The sequence below is a fragment of the Barbus barbus genome (assembly GCF_936440315.1).
Source record: "Barbus barbus genome assembly, chromosome: 45".
Classification (NCBI taxonomy): Eukaryota; Metazoa; Chordata; class Actinopteri; order Cypriniformes; family Cyprinidae; genus Barbus; species Barbus barbus.
The window spans coordinates 17467244-17491053 of NC_136723.1; the positions used below are offsets into that span (position 1 = coordinate 17467244).

At 38.1% G+C, this 23810-nt stretch overlaps 2 protein-coding genes across 4 annotated transcripts in view; one reads left to right on the forward strand and one right to left on the reverse strand.

Moving 5' to 3' along the window:
- LOC306863938 (uncharacterized protein) overlaps positions 1-1383 on the forward strand; it is a 36470-nt gene extending 35087 nt beyond the window's left edge. Inside the window, exon 5 of the mRNA XM_079407548.1 lies at positions 369-1383. Coding sequence (XP_079263674.1) covers positions 608-1261 — 654 coding nt within the window. The 5' untranslated portion in view covers positions 369-607 and the 3' untranslated portion in view covers positions 1262-1383. The remainder of the gene's footprint in view (positions 1-368) is intronic.
- LOC306863936 (serine/threonine-protein kinase DCLK1-like) overlaps positions 1-23810 on the reverse strand; it is a gene marked incomplete at its 5' end in the record, with an annotated part of 62539 nt that overhangs the window by 33578 nt on the left and 5151 nt on the right. The window contains one exon of one of the 3 annotated variants that reach the window (XM_079407543.1): positions 357-712. The exons of the other annotated variants lie outside the window; for them this stretch is intronic. Within the exon in view, the coding sequence (XP_079263669.1) occupies positions 357-488 (132 nt within the window). Of the gene's footprint in view, positions 1-356; positions 713-23810 lie in introns of those variants that run through there. 3 annotated transcript variants of the gene reach the window in all.

The window sequence follows — 23810 nt, forward strand, 5'->3', positions numbered from 1 at the left end:
GTGCAAGTCCAGGTCACTAAGCAGAACTTGCGCTGATTTGTGACTACGTGTTTTGAGTTTGAGCTCTGTCAAGTTGATTCTTTATCGTCTATTTTTTATCTTAAAACTATTTTATACACTATCTTTTTCGTTTTTATAACGTGTGAATATATCCACAATAGCATTCTAAAACAAAAACAATCGGAGCGCCTTGTTATCACTAGTTTTATTTTGATTTCTCGTGTTTGCTATTAGCTTATAGCCCGTTAGCATAGGCAGCGTGCCTGCCGCTAATCTAGCTTACGCTGCTAATACTCTATTCACACACATTGCCTTTGTCTCACTCTTATTTGCTTAAATGGCGGATTTGTGTCTACCTTTGAGTGCAGGTGAGGACACGTTCGAGCTGCATTCGGTGCAGCTGGAGCTGGAGGCCGTGGAGAAGCAGATCCGCGACCTGGTGGAGAAGCAGGCCCAGCTGAAAGAGAGGAGAGCCGCGCTGGAAACATCCCGGGCTGAAGCTCACAAGTCCGGGGTAAGTATACAGCACGCTGCTAACACTCCCACCACCTCTACTCCGTGCGTTTCTCTATACAGACACTGTGCACCCAGGACGCGGTCTTCACAGATGTCCTTCACTCCGGCGCCGGGACGCCACGGACCCTGGGTGCAAAAACAGCAGCGGAAGACGCGAGCCAGGCCCTGGGGGACAACCTCGCCGCCTCCGGTCTTCGAGATCTCCACCCGGAACCGCTTCGCTCCCCTCCGCGAGACGGAACGCGACGCTGTGATCGTCGGAAGCTCCATCGTCCGGCACGTCCGTGCTACGCTAGCTGAAGGTAAAGTGCACACACACTGTTTACCCGGTGCTCGTGTTCTCGATGTTTCTGCGCAGATACCCGCGATCCTGAAGGGCGATGAGAGCATCGGGGCTGTCGTGCTGCACGTGGGGACTAACGACATCAAGCTGCGGCAGACGGAGACACTGAAGAGGGACTACAGGAGCCTGATCGAGACGGTACGCAGCACATCGCCCGCGGCGAAGATCATCGTGTCAGGTCCACTTCCGACGTATCGACGAGGACACGAAAGGTTCAGTAGACTGTTTGCTTTAAACGAATGGTTATTGTCATGGTGTAAAGAACAGAAACTGCTCTTTGTAAATAATTGGAATCTTTTCTGGGAGCGTCCTAGGCTTTTCCGTGCTGATGGCCTGCACCCCAGCAGAGTCGGAGCGGAACTCCTGTCGGACAACATCTCCAGGACGCTACGCTCCATCTGACTAGTAAGCCAATTCTCAAATGACTTTTGTTCTACCCACTTAAATGATAGAAGTACCCGCGTTGTCCAATCTATACAGACTGTGTCTGTCCCCCGAATAGCGAGGTCAAAATATAAATTTAATGCAGGATCTAGAAAAAATCTGATCGTGATTAAACCAGAAAAACACAAAATAAATGAACAAAAACAATTTTTGAAGCTTGGGCTCCTAAATATTAGATCACTTGCACCCAAAGCAGTTATTGTAAATGAAATGATCACAGATAATAATTTTGATGTACTCTGCCTGACTGAAACCTGGCTGAAACCAAATGAATATTTTGGTCTAAATGAGTCTACTCCACCGAGCTACTGTTATAAACATGAGCCCCGTCAGACTGGCCGTGGCGGCGGTGTGGCAACAATATATAGTGATATTCTCAATGTTACTCAGAAAACAGGATACAGGAGGTTTAAGTCATTCGAAATACTTCTGCTTAATGTTACACTGTTAGATATGCAAAATAAATCTCTCTTATCTCTTGCTCTGGCTACTGTGTATAGACCGCCAGGGCCATATACAGATTTCCTAAAAGAATTTGCAGATTTCCTCTCAGATCTATTGGTTAATGTTGATAAACTGCTAATTGTCGGAGATTTTAACATTCACGTTGATAATACAAATGATGTGCTAGGACTTGCGTTTACTGACCTAATAAACTCTTTTGGAGTCAAGCAAAACGTCACCGGGCCCACTCATCGTTTTAATCATACGCTAGATTTAATTATATCGCATGGACTTGATCTTACCGATATAGATATCATACCTCAAAGTGATGATGTTACTGATCATTTCCTTGTATCGTGCATGCTGCGTATTACTGATATTAATTATATGGCTCCGCGTTATCGTCTGGGCAGAACTATTGTTCCAGCCACCAAAGACAGATTCACAAATAACCTGCCTGATTTATCTCAACTGCTCTGTGTACCCATAAATACACATGAACTAGACGAAATAACTAGCAACATGGGCACTATCTTCTCTAATACATTAGAAGCTGTTGCCCCCCTCAAATTGAAAAAGATTAGAGAAAAATGTACTGCGCCATGGTACAACAGTTATACCCATTCTCTCAAGAAAGAAACTCGTATTCTTGAGCGCAAATGGAGAAAAACTAACTTGGAAGTTTTTAGAATTGCGTGGAAAAACAGTATGTCCAGCTATAGACAGGCTCTAAAAGCTGCCAGGGTAGAGCATATCCGCAAACTCATAGATAATAACCAAAACAATCCAAGGTTCTTATTTAGCACAGTGGCTAGACTAACAAATAAACAGACACCGCCCGATCTAAATATTCCCTCACAATTTAATAGTAATGATTTTATGAATTTCTTTACTGATAAAATAGATAACATCAGAAATACAATAACAAATGTAGATTCTACTGCGTCTAGTATTTCAGCTTCATTCATCGCACCTAAAGAAAAACTGCAGTGCTTTACAACTATAGGACAGGAAGAGCTAAACAAACTTATCAGTACATCTAAACCAACAACGTGTTTATTAGATCCTGTACCCACTAAACTACTGAAAGAGTTGTTACCCGTAGCAGAAGAACCGCTTCTCAATATTATTAACTCATCGTTAGCCTTAGGTCACGTCCCAAAACCATTCAAGCTGGCGGTTATTAAGCCTCTTATTAAGAAACCACAACTAGATTCTAATGAACTGGCAAATTACAGACCCATTTCAAATCTTCCGTTTATGTCAAAAATTTTAGAAAAAGTTGTGTCTGCTCAATTGTGCTCCTTCTTGCAAAAAAATGATCTCTATGAGGAATTTCAGTCAGGTTTCAGGCCTCACCATAGCACAGAAACTGCACTTGTTAAAATTACAAATGACTTGCTTCTTGCTTCAGATCAAGGCTGCATCTCATTGCTAGTATTACTTGATCTTAGTGCTGCGTTTGACACTATAGACCATGATATACTCATAGATCGACTACAAAACCATATTGGTATTCAAGGGCAGGCTTTAAGATGGTTTAAATCATACCTGTCCGATCGCTACCACTTTGTTCATTTAAATGGAGAGTCATCACAATTATCACCAGTAAAGTATGGAGTACCACAAGGATCAGTCCTAGGTCCTCTTCTATTTTCAATATACATGTTGCCTCTTGGTAATATTATTAGAAAATACGGGATTAGTTTTCATTGCTATGCTGATGATACTCAACTATATATCTCAACAAAACCAGGTGAAACTTCTAAACTATCTAAGATAATAGATTGTGTAAAAAATTTAAAAGATTGGATGACCAATAATTTCCTCCTATTAAATTCAGATAAGACAGAGATATTACTTATTGGACCAAAAAACAATACACAGAATCTCTTGGATTACAATTTACAACTTGACGGATGCACTGTCACATCCTCTAAAGTCAAAAATCTGGGTGTTATATTAGACAGCAACTTGTCCTTTAAAAATCATATTTCCCATGTTACAAAAACAGCATTCTTCCATCTTAGAAACATTGCCAAGCTTCGAAACATGCTACCTGTTTCTGATGCAGAAAAGCTAGTTCATGCATTCATGACCTCTAGACTGGACTATTGTAATGCACTGCTAGCTGGTTGTCCTGCATCTTCAATAAACAAGCTACAGATAGTCCAAAATGCAGCGGCTAGAGTTCTTACAAGGTCAAGAAAATATGATCATATTACCCCAATTTTACAGTCTCTGCACTGGCTACCTATTCAGTTCCGTATCATTTACAAAATATTATTACTTGCCTATAAGGCCCTAAATGGTTTAGCTCCTGCGTACCTAACTTGTCTTCTACCACGCTACAATCCAACCCGCTCCCTAAGGTCACAAAACTCTGGACTTTTGGTAGTACCTAGGATAGCAAAGTCCACTAAAGGAGGTAGAGCTTTTTCACATTTGGCTCCCAAACTCTGGAATAGCCTTCCTGATAACGTTCGGGGTTCAGACACACTCTCTATGTTTAAATCTAGATTAAAGACACATCTCTTTAGCCAAGCATTCACATAATGCATTTTATAATCTTGTACTGTAGTATATCTGATCAAATGTACATTATTATTATTCTTTAGCTTGGGATGGAACAGCAGCTACGCTAATTATGTTTCTATTTGTCTCTGTTTCTGCCACGGGATTAACATCCCGTGGTAATTAGGAATGACAGAAGCTTCAGTCTGGATCCAACCCCTAAATGATCTGAGATGACCGAACACCTGAGAAAAGATAATGCCAACCCCTCAGAGGATGCCAACGCTCAGACAACATACAGAATTACCAAATGACCACTGGAACTAGTTGAGACCTTACAATCTGACTTTGCTGCAGTTAAATTGAACTGCTGGTTTGTTGGCCAGAGGCCAATGTTTGATATTGATATTGTGATATGTTTGATATTGATATTGTGATATGTTTGATATTGTGCAGTTGCTTTGACACAATTTACATTGTTAAAAGCGCTATATAAATAAAGGTGACTTGACTTGACTTGACTAAGCAAATAGCAAATTCTAATCATGTGAAGTTAAGATGTTCTTTGCAACAAAAACACAAAATGCTGATCTAATATAATTTGCAACAGATTAGGAAAATGCACTTGCATACTTTTAGACCCCAGCATATAAATCTAACTACATTTTGTATTTTGCAATACTTTGTGCTGCTTGCAAATATTTTGAAGCCTGGAGGACTAAAAGGTCTCTTGGTACAAATGAACTGTCTCATTGTATTATGTTAAACAAATGAAATCTCTCTTCAAGGCAGTGTTTTGCTGCAGTACAGATGCTCCATCTTGTTCTCACCCACGGCTCTGCTAATTCAGCAAGAAAAGGAAAAAAACTGTAAGATGCTATTTTTATAACTCTCAGGGAAGTTTCATAGAGGAACAGAAGTCTGTACAAAATGTTTTAAACTACTTGAGGATGTGAACAGAAAGTGAGGCTAGTGGGGTTATATATGGCTTCACAGGTAAACTATGCCGTCATAAAAAAAAAGAGGACAAAATGAAGGACAAAAAATATTTGCTTTAACCCTGAACAAGGCTATTGTGAAATCAACATTTCCATTTCATATTATATTATTTTTGTATGAGCATCTCATGGTCTGAACAGATGTGTTAACATCTCTGTGACAAAACGCACTCTTATGTGCATAATGACCCAGAACAAATGCAGAGAGCCTCTTAACAGGGTTAAAATTGTGCACCTCTGTTCTCAGGGAGGATAAAAACAGCATTTGTCCTGCTTCAGGAGGAAAGTGTTGCATAAACAACAAGTTAGGTTTCTGACAGCATGACAGTGTGAACCAGAGGAACTGATAGCAAACTCTGCATCCCTGTCTGTTTCTTTGTTCTCAGACTCTATAGTGACCCAGTTCAGTGAGTTCAGTGAGTGACTGACTGGTGACTAAAAGAGAGACATATAGAACTATTGCTACTACTAGTAGTATTACAACAAATCTTGGTAATCTCAAAATTTTAAATTAATGAAGTTAAAATGAACATGAATTACTGCATCGCCTACTGCCAAAATAAAATTTTATTTTATACAATGCCTAAATGGGCATTTCTAAAACGTTAAGTCATTTTATATCCATGCCAGTTGCATTTGGATCAAAAATATTTTCTTTAAAATAAAGTGCACTGATTAGTCCACAACAGTGTTGTTATTGTTAACTAAATCTAAAACTATTCAAAATGTTTTTGTTAATTGAATTGAAGCTGAAATTAAATAAAATATTAAATGAAAAATTAAGAATTAAAAATGTTGCTCTGGCAACTAATTGAAATGAAATATGTTTAAAATGAAGAAGCACTAAAATTACTGAAACTAAGACTGGACTAAAAATAAAAAAAGTTATATAGAAATATTTAGAAAAATCAGAAAATTAACTAAATTAATAAAAATTACAATGAGAACTGAAAATAGATTAAAATTGCAAATAAAATAAAATCTACTTCAAATATGAATACATACTATAATAGTATATAAATAATACTAATAAACAACATCGGTCCAGATTAAGAACAGGAATATGCATTAAGAAATAGCATTTTTAAGTCGTGTTGACCTTAAACACTATTTATTAATCGCCTGAACAGTAAAATAATTTTTTGATTTTCAAACTGAAATGTGTATATGTTTGTGAGAGGCTGAAATATGTACATTTTTGTGAGAGCAGCAGCAAAACAGTCATTGGTTGGACAAATAGAAAGCCCCACCCCAAACTCATGCCATTGGTTGAGCCAGTGTTGCTGTGTCAGGCTGATCAAACAAACAGAGCCAGGGATTTTACTTATCAGGGAACCTACAAATAGATTATTGTCAGTTAGATCTGCATATTAAACCAGGAAAAGTAGAAAGTATTAAACATGGAAAACTTTAAACACTGCAGCAAGTCAGAGAGAGTGGCGCTGTCCTTGGTGCTGAGAGTCTAGCACTGCAACAGAGACATTTCTCCCATTGCCAAAGAGAATACTCCCACAAGATGTTTATACCATGTGTTCACTGACAAGAGACAAGCTATGTTTGCAGTTCTCTCAAATGTGAAGAGACATAACAAGTGCCTCAAAAAGTGCAGCCTTTGACAACAAACCAAAACAAAGGCTAAAGGGCCTCATTCACAGGGTCAAAGTGCAAGTCTTGAGTAGCCAGGCTGATGGTTAATCTAGTTAGTATCAGGTGATTGGACCCAGAATAGTTGTCCCTGTCAAGAGGGCAGATACAAATGCATTGGTGAGGTCATCAATGCCAGCTCATGCTTTCACACTCATCCTCGGCCCACCGACCTGCACATGCATGCGTGTGTAAAACAGCAGGGAGTCTGTAGGGGTAGAACTGTAGAACATCACACCACAAGCTCACATACAGCCATCCTACACCCATATGTGCATGTTCATGTGGGTGTGTGTGTGTGTAAATGTGCGTAGAGGGAGTGAGGGAAGAAAATAAGGCCCCACAAAATGAGGCGGTTTGATAGCATTATGATCGTGGGAGGCTCATGTCTCATCAAAACAGACTGGTCCTTCAACAGAAGAAGCCCATCAGACAACAGATTGAATTATTGCCCACCTCCATCTGAGTGTTCCTCAAGCCTCTGCACAAAGTGTTCAAAATAACTGCTGTCTTTAGCTTGTTTTGCATTCGGTTGAGATGAAACACAAGATGAACTCTGACGCCCTGACATTTCATAATGTCAAATTTGAATTAGCTGACATCGTGGGGTACGTTAAAGTTTAAACAATATCTTTTAGGTTCAGGAATTTCTTTCTGAGGAACACAAAAGATGTTATAGGCAGGAAGTTGCACTTTTTCCACTTGATGAAAATATTTAGTGACCTTTAATACTCGAAAAAGGACAAAATAGCATCATAAAAGCACCATTAAACTTGTCTATATAACTTGTGAACTATATTCTAAGACTGCTGAATTCATATGACAGATTTCATAAATAATATGACACTTTAAGATGCGCTATGAAGAAATTGTTAGTTTTATTCAGCAGGAATGCCTTAAATTAATCAAAACTGTCAAGAAAAGACATTTACAATATTACAGAATGTTACAATTTCTATTTCAAACAAATAGTGTTTCTTAGAGCTTTCCATTCATCAAAGAATCCAACAAAAAAAAAAGTGTCATTTTCAGTCTGTTTCCCATACAAAGCAGTTGTATGACTTAAGAAGTTGCACCGACATCTTTTGAGGTATATTTATGAAGCTGTTTTTAAAAAAAGAGCAGCCTAGACATTTGACTTAATATCACAGAGAAGGGAAAAAATCATGTATCTTTGGGATGACAAGAAAATAATGACAGAATTTTCTTTTTTGGATGCACTGCCCCTTTAAGAGCACCAGGAGTCAAGGGAACTGAGACCTAATAATGTCACTGTCTGCTGTAATGTGGCGCTTCTTCAGATGAATTAGCTGCCATCTTGATCTCCTAAATCAGGCCTGCTAAATGCCGTGCAGACTACAAGAGCGGTTACATAAGATCTCAATTACATAAAACATATTCTATGCCAGAAGTGGGTGGAGATTAGGAATCATTTTATTATTACAGAACTGCAGCGAGCGATAAAAATCACGTCCCTCGAGAAAAAAACTGCAGGAAAAGATGTAGCTTCAGACTGTTCTCTCCATTTCACTCACTCTCTCTTTGATGATAATCTCACCAGACACTGCTCTCATTAGAAAGTTCAGTGTGGACGTTATTACAGCAAACATTAAAAGATAAGGGTATGATGATGAATTAATTATGAGTGTTTCTCAGATTATTTTCAAAGTCATCTAAGAACATTCAATGCAGCAGCACTTACGCAATATGTAGCACTTAAAGAAAATGAGAAGAGAAATAAAGATAAATAGATAAATGCAAAACAAAAACTGAAACAGACAAAAAAAAAAAAAAAAAAAAAACAGTAATCTAGAGCAGTGTTATGTTTACAAGTAAATAGGGGTGCTTCAGTTAACTAGACAGATATAAATGCCCCTTATTTTCATTGTGTGTGGTTTTGGCAGCAGACGCAAATTAAAGTGATTTGCATGGAAAGCTCATTTGCTGTGCACACACACACACACAGTGCTTTTATGTGCAAACACAAGCTGTCGACACAAAAGTTCTCATACAAACACACACTCCTTCATACACACACACACCTGGTAGGAGTGACTCAGCAAAAGCAGCAGACTAACTAAAATCTGATCTCCAGATACCTGCTGTCTAACACGCTACAGCGCACTCAGAATAAATGAGGATGGATGAGCTAAAATACAAAGCAAAGGAACAACTGCAGTTTTTTTATGGAAATTCACTGCTGTTTATTTGCAAGTGCTGTCTGTCTTGTTATAGTGCCCGGTTCATGAAATGAATTTTGCAAATCGGGCAACGCAAACATGTTCACGCAATCTGTGTTGAAAGCAATCTGCTCAACACAATTCTCAATCTTGTGAGTTCTGAGTGCAAGGTTACCAGACAATGCAGCAGACTACCACCAGCGTATTCCACGGAACATGTTTTTTTTTTTTGCATTCCACTGCTTTGGTTTTCCATTTCTATGTAAACATGGGCTAGACAGACATTTTTCATCATTTTGCTCATGTTTTTGCAGCATTCTGTGCATGATATGGCCTTCTAATACTCAGCAGCCTAAGGGGCCATTCACACAGTGCATGTTTAAGAACTAAGATGCAGGGCACTCAAATGAAAAAAAGCAAGGTCTAGAGATGGCCTTTTTTCAGCTGAGAGTCGCATTTTTAGAACAGCGTGTCATGCACAAGATGCCACAAATTATTACAGCACACATTAAACGATATGGGTATGATAATGATGATGAATTAATTATATGTGTTTCTCAAAGTGAACATTTTCAAAATAATCTAAGAATATTTAATGCAGCAACACTTACACAATATGCAATGCTCAAAGAAAAAAGAATGCAAAAATGCATTCTGTGTGAACAGCCCCTTTTGACTTAAAACACTACAGTCAAAGGCATCGGAATCAGCTCTTTTAAATGCTAAAAGACTGCATGGCTTTTCTGGATATATGCGCATTTTTAATCTGTCATTTGATCATTATTTGATGAATTACTACATGATCAATAGAAAATATGCACAAAAGTTTCTGTTTTTCTTTGTTGTTGCTTATTCACAAAACTCAATGCTGTTCTGCCACAATCTATAATGAGTCTAATTTACATAGAAAAGAAGGGTGTTGACAATGACTTCATTTTCGACGCTAATGCCATGCATTTAGCACCAAATAGGCCTACTAAAGTGGGGTAATTTGCCCCTTAATTTTTTACTTAATGCAAACTAAATGAAAACAAAACAATCATCTAGAGCAAAAAAAGTAATCTAAAGTAAAACTAAAACAAAACAAAAAAGTAATCTAGAATAAAACAAAAAAACTGTCAACTAGAGAAAAACAAAACAAAAACAAAGTCATCCAGAGTAAAACTAAAGCAAAACAGTCATCTAGAGTAAAACAAAGAAACAAAAAACTCATCTAGAATAAGACTACAAAGCAAAACAGTCATCTAGAGTAAAACAAAAGGTTTTCTAGAGTAAAACCAAACTAAACAATCATCTAGAGTAAAATAAAACAAATCAGTTTTCTTGCGTAAAACTAAAAAAAAAAAAAAAAAAAATCATTTATTTAATTTAATCATTTAATCATTTATAGTCATCTAGAGAAAAATTTAACAAAAGAAAACAAACAATCATGTAAAGTAATGTTCTATTTACAAGTGGGGTGCTTACGTAAACAAGACAGATATAAACACCCCTAATTTAATACAACACAGCGCTACAGCAGCACTTTATCACCATGTACAAAAGTGGCGCAATTTGCCTCCTTATTTTTCACTAAATCCAATATATTAAAACATTACTGAAACCCAGATTAAACTTCAATCTTAGATTGAGTTGCTAATCCAGATTTGGATTTTAATATGGATTTAACTCACCAGGAAACAAAGAAATTCTGCTGACTACAATATCTGGGGAGAGCGTGACCATATGGCAAAGGCAGAATATCTGGCCATTTTATTGGACAGGAGGGGAACGAGAGGTGAGGAGAGCTCAAGAGGGGATAAATGGCCCTCCAGACAATGGAAGACTGTTAGAGACTGAAAGACATGGCTAATTAAGCATGGTGTGTGGATGCAATGGGGTGGAAAATCAGTTATGTCCATACGGCAAAGAAGAGCAAACACATGAATGATTGCCGATTACACGCCTGCTATGTCTCTGTCTCGGCCCGAAGCATATGCCAGAGGTCATTAAGAATCAGTTGCAGTATGCAGGACACGTCTGTCTGGTTATTTATGTGTGTGTGTGTGTGTGTGTGTGTGTGTGTTAACTATTTGAAAGCTGTGTCTTTGTGTAGCTTTATGTCCTGTGTGTGTCTGTGTGTGTAAATATAGGCTTAACGGATAAGAACAAGAGAGCCATGTCCGCGGCCTAAACCACTTATCGTACGTCTACCTCTCTCTCCCCACACACTCCGACACACACTACTGCCCACGGTGACGCCACAAAGGCTCAGGCCGTTACTAAGCAACTGAATCACATCGTCATAGAAACTGTTGAAAGGGGGGGGTTGATTAGTTTCTTTGGAAGGAGAGATCATGAGGGAGCAACAACCATGGATAAAATTACCTCATGTCCAAAGTCCTGTCCTTTGTGAGGAAAGACAACCACTACTGTGATACTCTACATATGTGTCAGAATGTCAGAGACAGACAGAAAGCTCCAAGCCAGGGTCCGTGCATGGTTGCAGATGACGTTAATTGGGTTTTAAGACAGTTCTGGCACGTTTAATTATGAATTTCAGCTGCATGCCCTCTTTGCTCCCATCTGTCAGCAGTGTCCTCCAGCATCACAAGCAAAAATATAAGCCTGCACTCAGCATTACCGGAAATTTCTGGAGATCACATGGGGACTGGATCCAGGTCAGTGGCCATCTGAGGGGAACTGAATCAGATGTGGCACAGAAAACTTTTCTAACTCTGATTCAGGCGCTTTGCATATAGATATTTCAAATCAATAAAACTAGTGGTGCTTTGCCATGAAAAACTTGCCACTATGATACTAGGGTGCACTGCATAGTTGGTAGGGTGTTGATTTGTGGGCCTGAGGAGTCACTATGGTTGGCTAAACATCAAGTCAAAAGAGCTGGGCCCGGTTGCATTGAAGCCCTTAGTTATGAGGTTAAGGGAACCCTTAGTGAACATGGGTTGAAAGAAAAATCCTAAGGGTCAACTTAAGGAACCTTAAGGCTGTCATTAAGTATTCCCCTTAATTATCTAAGTGTTCCCTTAAGCGTTGCTACAAAATTTAAGGGACCAAAACAGCTCCCTTAAGTCACCTTAAACTCAGTATAAGATTTTTAAGCTTAAATGTAAGACTTAAGAAATTTGTTGAGACCTGCACAAATAAAATATCATATGAGCGTAGTAGGGCAATGACTGGTAACATATTAAACCGTAAAATGACTTTAAAAAGCATCACTTTGAGTTGTGTCAATTATATTAATTTAAGCAATTATTATTAATCATTACATTAATTAAATAACAATATAAAAGTAATGCATGTCTTACTTGTTTAGATTTTTATAATGCATTATCTTCTTGTCGATCCAACTGTTCACATTTACAACTCTGCGTGTTTGCAGCGTCAAAACATGGGTTAATTTTCGCATTTGGTAAAATTTCCGTCATTGGTCAGCAGGAGGCGCTTTCACTGCAGAAACAAATCGGTTTCCTCAGTAACAAGCTGTGCAAAACATAACGAAATACAAACCTAACCAACTAAAACACTAACAAATAAACGAGCGCTGCCATTTCTGCAGTGAAAGCGCCGTCTAGAAAAATTTATGAATAGGCTAGTTCATCATGACCAAACAGCATTCATTAAATTTCGCTCAGCTTTGGATAACTTACGCAGGTTATATATTATTAATTCAAAGAATAGTTTGTCCTCTCCTTGTGCAGTATTATCTCTAGATACGATGAAAGCTTTTGACCAGCTAGAATGGAACTATTTATGGGCGGTTCTACAGCATCTGGGTCTAGGATCGAGTTTCATAAATATGATAAAAGTTCTGTATGCCAATCCAGCAGCCACTGTTCTCACAGGAGCTGTTCACTCTAACCCATTCTTTATACATCGAGGTACTCGTCAGGGTTGCCCGCTTTCTCCTCTGTTATTTGCCCTATCCTTGGAACCCTTAGCTCAAGCGGTCCGACAATCTGAAACTATTTCTCCCATAAATATAAGGAATACTCATCATCATATTTCTTTGTTTGCTGATGATATCTTATTGTTTTTGGAGAATCACATTCTATTCCTCATGTGCTGAATTTATTTCACCATTTTGAATCTCTCTCAGGGTTTAAAATTAATTGGAGTCATAGGCGTAATTTACGGGTGGGACATGTCCCCACCACTTTTTACCAGGCTCGATATTGTCCCCACCACTTTTAAAAAGTAACTGAAAAATAGATTGCGTAAGGTATGTATTAAAGGAAAAGCACCATCTACAAATCGTCACTCTTCATAATCTAATTCATTCATTTAACAATTTTTTTCCGCCGGTCAGAAGCTTTTCAACATCCTCAAAGATGAATATTAAGTCTCGTTGTGAAACTATCGCGAGATACGCGATATGCGTCATGGGATATGTAGTTTCCTTTCCCTATAATTAATTAGTCTACAGATCCTGTACCTCTTTTAAAATTTATTTGTAGTCTACAATGTTAATACTGTATTTTAGTCTTAAGGTCTCTGCACACTGAGTCCGAAATTTTCGCATGCGTTTTTTCGCATTCGCAATCTTAAAAATTCGTCACGCACAGAGACCTTGCACACAGTCCAATGCGTTTTAATTAATCCGTTGCGAAAGAATTCGCAAAACTATACAAAACGTCTTCAAACAGTGAGGATGATTTTGTTGTCCTCTCTCTTTTTAAAAAAAAGAAAAAGAAAAAGGAAATATTGGGTCCATCCAATCCTTAGATTGCGCAGAGAGGAAGGAGAGTTCCACCTCCTTATCAAAGAGCTGCGGGATTATCCCGAGAGATTCAAAGTTTATTTCAGGATGTCAGTGCCTCAGTTTGATACTTTGCTAGCGATACTGAATCCACATATTAAAAAGAAGACCACCAATTTCCGTGAACCAATTTATCCTGAACAGAGACTGTCTGAGGTATGGATACACCCACAGACACACAGACATACACACACACACACACCCCCCGAACTGCGGCATCGGAAAGGTGCGCGCCAGGCATAAAAAAATAGGCAACAGCAGTTCTTTATATTCTGTATCTTTGTATTCCGCAATTTGTTTGTCATAAAGTGCTCTGTGCTGCAAGACGAAGTGTATTAATTTGTCTGACACCATTTTGGATTTTGGCTTTCGCTTGTACGGTGGCTCTGAATGGTCAAAACACCTTCTCAAAGCATCTCAAAATGCTTTATACGGATGCGAAAAACGCAAAAAATCGAACCCGATCCGATTTTTTTTGACGGACGACTATTTCGGAGGCAGTGTGCAAACGTGATTGACAACGTGAGGTCGTATTTATTTTTCAACGTGCGAAAATTTCGGACGAAAAATTCGGACTCAGTGTGCAATGGCCTTTACTGTGCGTGGCTGCTTCACTAAAAAGCTTCTTATATCACTTCCACACTTTCTTTTGGACATTTTGTTGATGTTTTAACATTTATGCTATAGGTAGCAACATTTACCGTTAACTAGCCTTTACATGTGGGGTGGGGGAGGAAAAAATAGAGCTTTTATAAAAACGTCATAAAAAAAAGATTCGTCAAAACAATTTCATTTATTTAATTATTTAATTAATAAAGGTAGTTTAACTATTTCAAACACAAATGAACTCTCATTCATGTTTTAGACAAGGTTTTGCGTAGTTCAGGATTGGTTAAATTATTTGATTGGATGAGGAAACATTTTGTGGGCTTGTCTTGACTCTTGACGTAATGTTGATTCTTCGTTCAGCGCGTGCATTGATCACACCTACTTTTAGCAAGTTGTCCTTTTAGCAAGTTGTTCCACATTGTGAATGTTACGTTTTGCTTATTTGGATGTTTATAGACATATTTGTGAATGTGATGCATGTGTGGAAATTAAGTGCATTTCCAACTCTGAACTCAGTCCCCAAGTAAATTCGGTTATTAAATAAACAAATAGCAAAACGTTTTGTGCGGTGTCCCCACCACTTTTCAAAGCAAAGTTACGCCACTGATTGGAGTAAGTCATGTTTACTTCCCCTCAATTCTAAAATTGATTCCATTTTATATCTATAATATTGGTTCAAAATATATCTATTCTATATCTATTCCATTGGTTCAAAACTTTAAGTACTTCAGGATAGATGTTGTTCCTTCCCTGCAGGAAATCGTCTCAAAAACTAAAATGGTATTCTAGCCAAAGTATCCTCAGATTTGGAAAATTGGTCTCGTCTTCCTACTTCTTTTCAGGCCCGTATATCGGTGATTAAAATTAATGTTCTGCCACGTATCAATTTTTTTTCTTCCATGATTCCTCTCACTCCACCGGTTGGCTACTGGAACAAACTAGATGCATGTGCTTCATGGTATATATGGGATGGGAAACGTCCTCGTATTAAACTGACTACCTTACAACGATGTTGATTACATAGAGGTCTTTCTTTCCCTAATTTTAGACTGTATGCTCAAGCCTTTTCCCTCCGCCCTTTAGCAGTTTGGTTTGATCCTGACACTTCTGTGTCTTGGAGAGCAATTGAGGAATCTATTGTTTATCCGTATAAATTGATGCATCTTGTTTTTTTGGGAGTTCCGCTTAGGCAGTGTAAATCTCGGTTTGGTCTCATTGTAACCCATCTCCTCTCCACATGGAGGGATGTTGAAAGACTTTCACAACTAGCTACAAAATGGCATAGGCATTTTTCCTAATGATAACGCCTATTTTCCACAATAATAACCTTTTGTCAGGCAGTACTCCGTTTCATTGTCTGCAATGGACTCATAGTAAAGTAAACACTCTGGGAGATATCTAGGATGATAGTGGTTTCAAATTCAAATTCAAATTCAAATTTTATTTGTCACATACATATACATACGTAGTACGACATGTAGTGAAATGTATTGTACGACTGTCCAACAAATTGTCCAACAAAATTAGAAAAACCTCAAGTTTACAAAAATACAAATAGAAAAAGTACAGTAAACATATATACAGAATAAACTAGCAATAAAATAAAATAACAAATAGATATGAGAATAAAAAATAGAATATGATTCTATATAGATTCTATAAAAAGTAAAGTGTATGTCAGTGATAAAGTGTCCGTGTGCTGTGCTGTGCAGTGCAGTAAAGTGTATAAGTGAGTAAAAGGATACTAAAGACAAAGACAAATGGTATGTAAGTCCCACTCATTTATCCTTTCGTAACCTTCTACAAATTAGTGCAGATTGTACTTGAAAAATGTGCAAAGTGGAAGTGTGGGGTGATGTGATTAGAGTGGAGAGAGTGGAGAGTGGTTTAGACTCCGAATGGCCTGCGGGAAGAAGCTCCTCCTCATTCTCTCTGTGTTCGCCTTCATGGAGCGGAAGCGTCTCCCTGAACGCAGCAGAGAAAAGAGTCCATTGTTGGGATGGCTGAGGTCCTTCACTATCTTCCTGGCCCTGGTCAGGCACCGCTTGCTGTAGATGTCCTGCAGGTTAGGGAGCTCGGTGTGAATGGTACGTTCCGCTGAACGCACCACCCTCTGGAGGGCTCGTCTGTCCTGCATAGTGCAGTTCCCGAACCAGGAAGTGATGCTGCCCGTCAGGACGCTCTCGATGGTGCAGGTGTAAAAAGTCTTAAGCACCCGAGAGGGAAGTCTAAAGTCCTTTAAGCGTCTCAGATGGTACAGACGCTGCCTGGCCTTCTTCACCAGGGTGCTGGTATGACAGGACCAAGTCAAGTCCTGCGTGATGTGAACACCCAGGTATCTGAAGCTGTCCACTCTCTCCACTGGAGTCCCGCTGATCGTGATCGGCTGGTACGACCGCTCCTGCTTCGTACTGAAGTCCACTATCAGCTCCTTAGTTTTGCTGATGTTCAGGTGTAGACTATTCACCTGGCACCAACTCTCCAGGTTCTTAATCTCCTGTATGTAGGCCGTCTCGTCGTTGTCTGAGATCAGGCCCAACACAACAGTGTCATCAGCAAACTTGATGATGGTGGTGGAGTTGGAAGTGGCCACACAGTCATAAGTGTACAGTGAGTACAGCAGGGGGCTCAGAACACAACCTTGAGGGGCTCCGGTGCTTAGGGTGATGGAGGATGAGGTGTGTTTACCCATCCGTACGGCTTGCTGTCTGTCCTTCAGGAAGCTGGAGATCCATTGGCACAAGGATGTGCTGAGACCAAGGACCTCCAACTTGGAGGTGAGTGTGGAGGGAATTATGGTGTTAAACGCTGAACTGTAGTCCACAAACAGCATTTTTACATAATTCCCTTTTCTGCAGTCCAGGTGACTTGTTGTGGTGTGGAGGAGGTGTGAGATGGCATCCTCCGTGGAGCGGTTATGTCTGTATGCAAACTGTAGTGGATCCAGTGTATCTGGTAGTGATGCAATGATGAAGTCTCTGACCAGTCTCTCAAAGCACTTCATCACCACTGATGTGAGGGCTACAGGGCGATAGTCGTTTAGGCAGGTGGGCTGCGGTTTCTTGGGGACAGGAACAATGGTGGACTGCTTAAAGCATGAGGGGACTATGGACTGTTCCAGGGAGAGGTTGAAGATCTCGGTGAACACCGGTGCTAGCTGGTCAGCGCAGGCCTTCAGAACCCGACCTGTGATGCCATCTGGTCCTGCTGCCTTCCTGGTGTTCACTCTCTTGAATGCCCTCCTCACGTCATGCTCCGTGATGGTGAATACGTTGTCCTCACCGGCTTCCTCAGCGTGCATGCAGTTAGCACTGCTAGCGCCGTTAGCGTGATATAAACCATATGTTTGGTTTAAAATCCTTCCAGTATCTTGAAACTCAATATAACTGCCAGGCACCTCCTTTTTTATGTATTGGCGCATTAGATCGGCCCTACGGGCGTATGGGGTGCCTTGCAACTCTCAACTGCCTGTTCACCCTTTGCACAAACTGATCCTTCCTTCTGAGGAATCTCCCTCCTCTGCTTCAGCCATCTATCTCTTTCTTCTTGAGCATTCATACAAACCTTTATCTATTCCTACTGTTTGGGCTAAGAATCTTAATGAGGATGTGCATGTTTTATTTTCGGATCAGGTATGGGGTATGTTTAAATTGTCTTCTAAAAACCCTAAATCACCAAATGATTCATTGGAAATTGCTGCATAGGGTTTACTTAGATTCATATAAAAATGTTTAATTGGAGTCGTCATCTTCTCCTAAGTGTAACCTCTGTTTCCAAGGAGTTTTAGGCATGTTTTTGCATTTTTTTTGGGAGTGCCCCTCTCTCTCACCTTTTTGGACTCAGCTCTCACTGGACTGATCATATTTGTTGGGTACTGAGATATGTTTGACTCCACGCCATTTTTTCATGAATGACTCTTGGGACTTCCCCTTGTCAGTCCATCAAAGATCTTAACTGTTAACTGCTCTCACAGCAGCAAAAAAAAAAATAGCTGGTCAACCATTGGAATCCTCCTCACACAATGGACAGACGAACCTGGACGGTGTTGGACATTATCTCGATGGAACTCTCTACTTCTCGTATACATGGATCTAATGTGAAAACTGTTAATTCATGGCATTCAGCTTTTAATGTTGTGTCTTCTTTTCTAAAATCTTTGTAAAAAATTATTTGATTGTTATTTGTTTATCTATTAGTATTAATTAATATATTTTTATTATTCATACTTTTTTTTTTTTTTTTTTTTTTTTTTAAGTCCAGGGGGTGAGATGGGTTGAGGTGGGTTCTAAATTTGTACAGCTGCTTTTTGCTTTGTTATACTGTTCCACAGAATAAAATTCAATAAACAGTAAAAAAAAAAAGAATGGCCTGGTAACTCAGCATCAGTACTCCCATCTATACAGAGCTGTAGTAATTGTTCTTTTCTAGTACAGCATCACAATATTTTTTTTTCCCCATCATAAAACCTTAGACAATCTATTCTTCACATCCTACAGTAACACTCCAGAAAAAAGCCTCACGATATATAGGAAGATGGAATAAGGCCTTGATCTACTGTCTCTGACTTCATTATACAGGTAATCAGAAAGGTGCCATGAGACTCACGCAAAGACCCAAAAACCTAGATCTCTCTTGTGATCATGAGCTTTTTGATTCATTCACATTTCATTTCCACACAGAGACGGTGGCTGCATGCATCTCACATGCATGCTAGCAACTGACGTCTATTTTTAAAATTACGTCAGGTTCTACAGACATCAGAGCTAGAGGCAGATGTTGGTTCCATTGTCGGCTTTGCAAGTGTAGGAGAGTGAAATACACCATTATTTGCACCAAAAACAACTGTTTAGTGGCATTAGACATTTGATCTTGTATGAATTCAGCCTCGCATGAACAGAAGGAACACACATCTCTACCAAGCCATATGATACTCAAGTAACTGGCAGGACCTGTAGCTTGAAGAAAAGCATACATTTACACTTGGCATAATCACTTTCATACTCCCTTATGAGTAATCAGTTTGCAATCCATCTCCCTATAATTAGCTTTTTTACTAATAGACAAACTGGCTGAATTTCACTCTGCTTTCCCTGAAAGATGCATACAATGTGTGATACACAGGGCTGGGAAGGTTACTTTTAACATGTATTTCACTACAGATTACAAAATACATGCTTTAAAAAGTAATCAGTAATGTATTTCGTTAGATTACTCAGGTTTAGTAACTTAATCTAAATACTTTATAATACTTTGAATAATTTAACCTATGTAACACAAAGGAACATATTAACTCGATGTCTTGTTTTTATGTTTTCCAACTCTAAATAAAAGTGACATCTTCCAGTCATAAGATTTGTTTTCTTTGCATGTTTTTAACATCAGTTTTCCATAGCATTTCTATGAAAAAAAAAAAAAAAAAGTTATGTCATTTAAATCTACAAATCAATATAAATTCAATTTGAATACAATGAATGGGATTCCGTGCCATTTCTATTTCATGCAGCATTCCAAGCTTCAAAACGAATCCAAACAAACCAATCATATCATAAAAGTAGCCAACTGGCTACACTGTAAAAAATGATCGTGATTTTAACTGTAAAAAACTGTGAAAATGCTACGGTAAAAACCTGTTACATGGTTAACGGAAAGTTCCTGTAAAATTTACAGGGAAAAAACGTAAACTGACGTTCCCAGAATTCCCTGCGTTCCATTTCAAATTCTGTTTGAATTTGATGTTTTTTCTTTGAAATAACTATGTTGCTTCTTAGTTTTTTCTTATCAGTTATGTTTATTAGGGTTGTATGTTACATCTAATGTTGTTAAATTAATGTTTATAGCATATTTCATTTTAAGGAGTCTCACCATGATGGTGTTTAGTGTTTGTGTGAATGACACTGTGCACCTTCTGTATATGCTATTGTTTAAAAGTTGCTTGTGATGGGCTTTGGCTCATCATGTGACTTTCTCATCATCATCATCTGCATTTGGTGGTTATCCATGTATTTCAAAGGAACAAAACAGATTTCAGTACTTTAATAGGTTGGCATATTAAGATTATATCAGTTAAAAACATTACGGTATTTAAATGTAAATTTAAGCTAAAACCGTAAAACCTAAAATGTTGCTACCGTATTTTTTACGGTAGAATTCTGGCAACCACAGCTGCCAGTTTTTTACCGTAAATTTGACGGATTTTTTTTTACAGTGTAACAACAGGCACAGTTCTCAAAGTTATGTAACCAATTTGTTTAATGAATGGACCAAACTTTAAGTATACTTCATAATCCTCTCTATGAAGAAGCGATCGTCACAAAAGAATCGCTGAGTCAAAATTGACAGGGCTCGTTTCCCAAAGCAACTACGGTCGCAAGTATAATGTTGTTATAGTTTAATGCAATTTAACAACCACAGTTCGCTAACGATGCTTTTGGGAAACATTACCCAGATCTATCCAGTTTAATGTGAACCAGTCCATTCACACTGGTTTCGTTACAGTAAACGAAATAAATTATTCATTTAAAAGATTGATTCAAAAGAATCATCTGTTCACGAATCGAATCATGCACTCGCATTACTGCACCAAAGATGATCTATTCTTGAACATTTCTAATGAATAAAGACTTCAAGTTCATCTGTAAAGCACACGAAGCTATCGTTTGACTTTATAAACTTTTGTTGCATGCGTGATTCGTATGGATCTGTTAACTGAATGCAAAGTGTGAATTATAGGAGAATTCGGTGTCATTTGTCAATTAAATTCTTAGAAATATGAAACGTAATGATAACCATTCAACACTCAAAATATGAGTCTGGTACAATGGTCTCATTCTTACAAGAAGTAAACTAAAAGATAATACAGATCCTAAAAGTTTAGAGATGTATTGCACACTGTAGAGGGTGGGTCAGTTCCCAGTACCTTTCATGCAAATTACCTTCTGTCCCAAAAGGTGTTAACTCGACTTGATCAAAGCAGATTCCAATTGTTAGTTCCTGTCTCCATTTCGGGGGATGTTTATCTTGGTCTGAAGTACTTAAGGAAATGTTGCAAAAGGATCGGGGCGATTCTGTAGCCAGAAGCCCGTAGTGTGTGGTGTGTCTCAATACTTCACACTATGTATTTCTATAAAGTCAGGTATGCATCCTTTACTCGTAGATTTATCTTTGAGAATTCTTGTATTGATATGATTTGATCTCTTTGAATTGGCAATTGTAATTGACATAATACATACAGTATTTACCTGACTGATAATATATTGTTACATTTGACCTTATTCTGTTTTACTCTATTATTGACTCTAGTAGATTACGTTGTATCCTTGTTAAAGACATGAGCAACCGAATGAACGAGTAAATATAAAGTCAAGAGTTAACTAGAATAATCAAATATCAGAAGAATACTAATTAGAAATAGACAAGCAATCAATTTGCATTTCAAGCTAAATACGAGGTCATAATAAAATGGAGTCAGATTAAATCATAAATTGGAGTCAAATTAGAGTTTAACTTAAATTGAAGAACTTTGCACACTGGAAAGACCGAACACGCAGGAAACCTTCATCCACATTGGATACCTACTTTGGGCCAAATGTGTGGACCTTACAGAAATTACATTAAAATTTAAAGTAATCACTTTGGTAATCTAAAATACTTTTCGGATGTAACTGTAATTTGATTAACACCTATTTAAAATTATAATGAAATACAGTTACTCATATTTTAAATACGTAACGCCGTTAGGCTACATGTATTTCGTTACACCCCAGCCCTGGTGATACACCATAAACATTTTCTGTTTGGAGCACATTTTACATTAGACTCCACCAAGGCAGGCAATAAACTGAAATTTTATTCACTGACAAAGCAGAAATCCATATTTTTCTTTCATAAGGCACAGACAGGTTCATTTACATACATTAACGTAGCAGAAAAAGGCTAAAACTTTTGGTCTATTGAATAATATCCTGGCTCAGCTCTCTTATTGAACTCTCTCTCAGCAGATGAAATTGAATTTACATGGATTTTCTTAAGTTTTTTCTTTTTGCAAACTTTTCAAAACCAATAGGAGCCTAGTGAAAAATGGCTGCAATGACATAATACCAAAAAGACAATCATGTTATGTAAAAGATAATGAACTACCTCATGACTCAACAACACAGAACTTAACTAAAAATTGCTTTAGAAATTCCATTAATCACCTACACAGTCAGATTTTCTTTTGTAATACATCAAACAAGCACAGCAACAATAATATTGGCATAAGCTGCTTCCTCACCTGGATCCTGCATTCAAACTGGACAATAAACAGGAATATGTACTTTTATTGCTTTGTTAATTGTGCACCTGAACTTCTCAACCTCCCATTTCATTTCAGTAATGCGTTCAAATGTTTTTTTTTCTCTAACCCAGATAGATTCTTTTATTATCTCCTTTTATTTTCTCTCTCTGTCTCGCCTTCCTGGTTTCTGATGCTTTTGTTCATAATTCTATCAGGACAAAATGGTGTGCTGTAACTGTGCAGGCCAGGCTTGTTCATTAGACAGCTCCCTCAGGCCCAATCGATCCCTGTTCTAAATTTAGCGCTACCCATAATGCTCTTACTTTACCGGGATGGTGACCAGGGCTTTGATGCTGTGCTGTGTAACCTCTGATATCAGACCCACACAGTGGGAGGAAGGCTTTTATGAATCACATTTCATTCAAAATACATATTTGTTGCTCAATAGCTACTTTAAAAAGGCAGTCTTATGCACGACTGCACATGATATGAAGTGCTCCGGTTTTCCACATTCAAGGTGATTTAGAGGGCTTTTCAAATAGAAAAGACCAAGTCTGAAGATCTGAGACACTGGCAGAGCCACCAGCACAGAGATCAATGGAGAGAAGTCTGTGCACAGATCAGTTAGAGTTTAATGAATTTCAGCCAAATGGCGTCTGCTTATTTGCACATTTTACCTGGCTGAGACGAGGCACATTGGAAGAGGAGTATGTACAGTGACATTCAAAAGTCCACATTCTTGGATTCAAAACAGGGTTATAATAGGTAACTAAAACTAAAACCATAAAATGTTTTTGTTAAATGAAATAAAATAAAATTAAAAACCTTTAACTTATTTTATTTCACCTAGTTGACAAGGCAGCATTTCTCATTTGCATTTAGTTAATCTTTATGTATTAAAATAACAAAAAATTTAAAAAAAAAAAAAAACCTGCACATGCACATATTTAATAATAATAATAATAATAATATAATAACAAATTATACTGAAACTTACAATAAATTAAACTGGAAACAGAAAACTAATTCAAAATATTAATAAAAAGTATCATGGTATCTCATTGAAATACTAAAATATTGATTC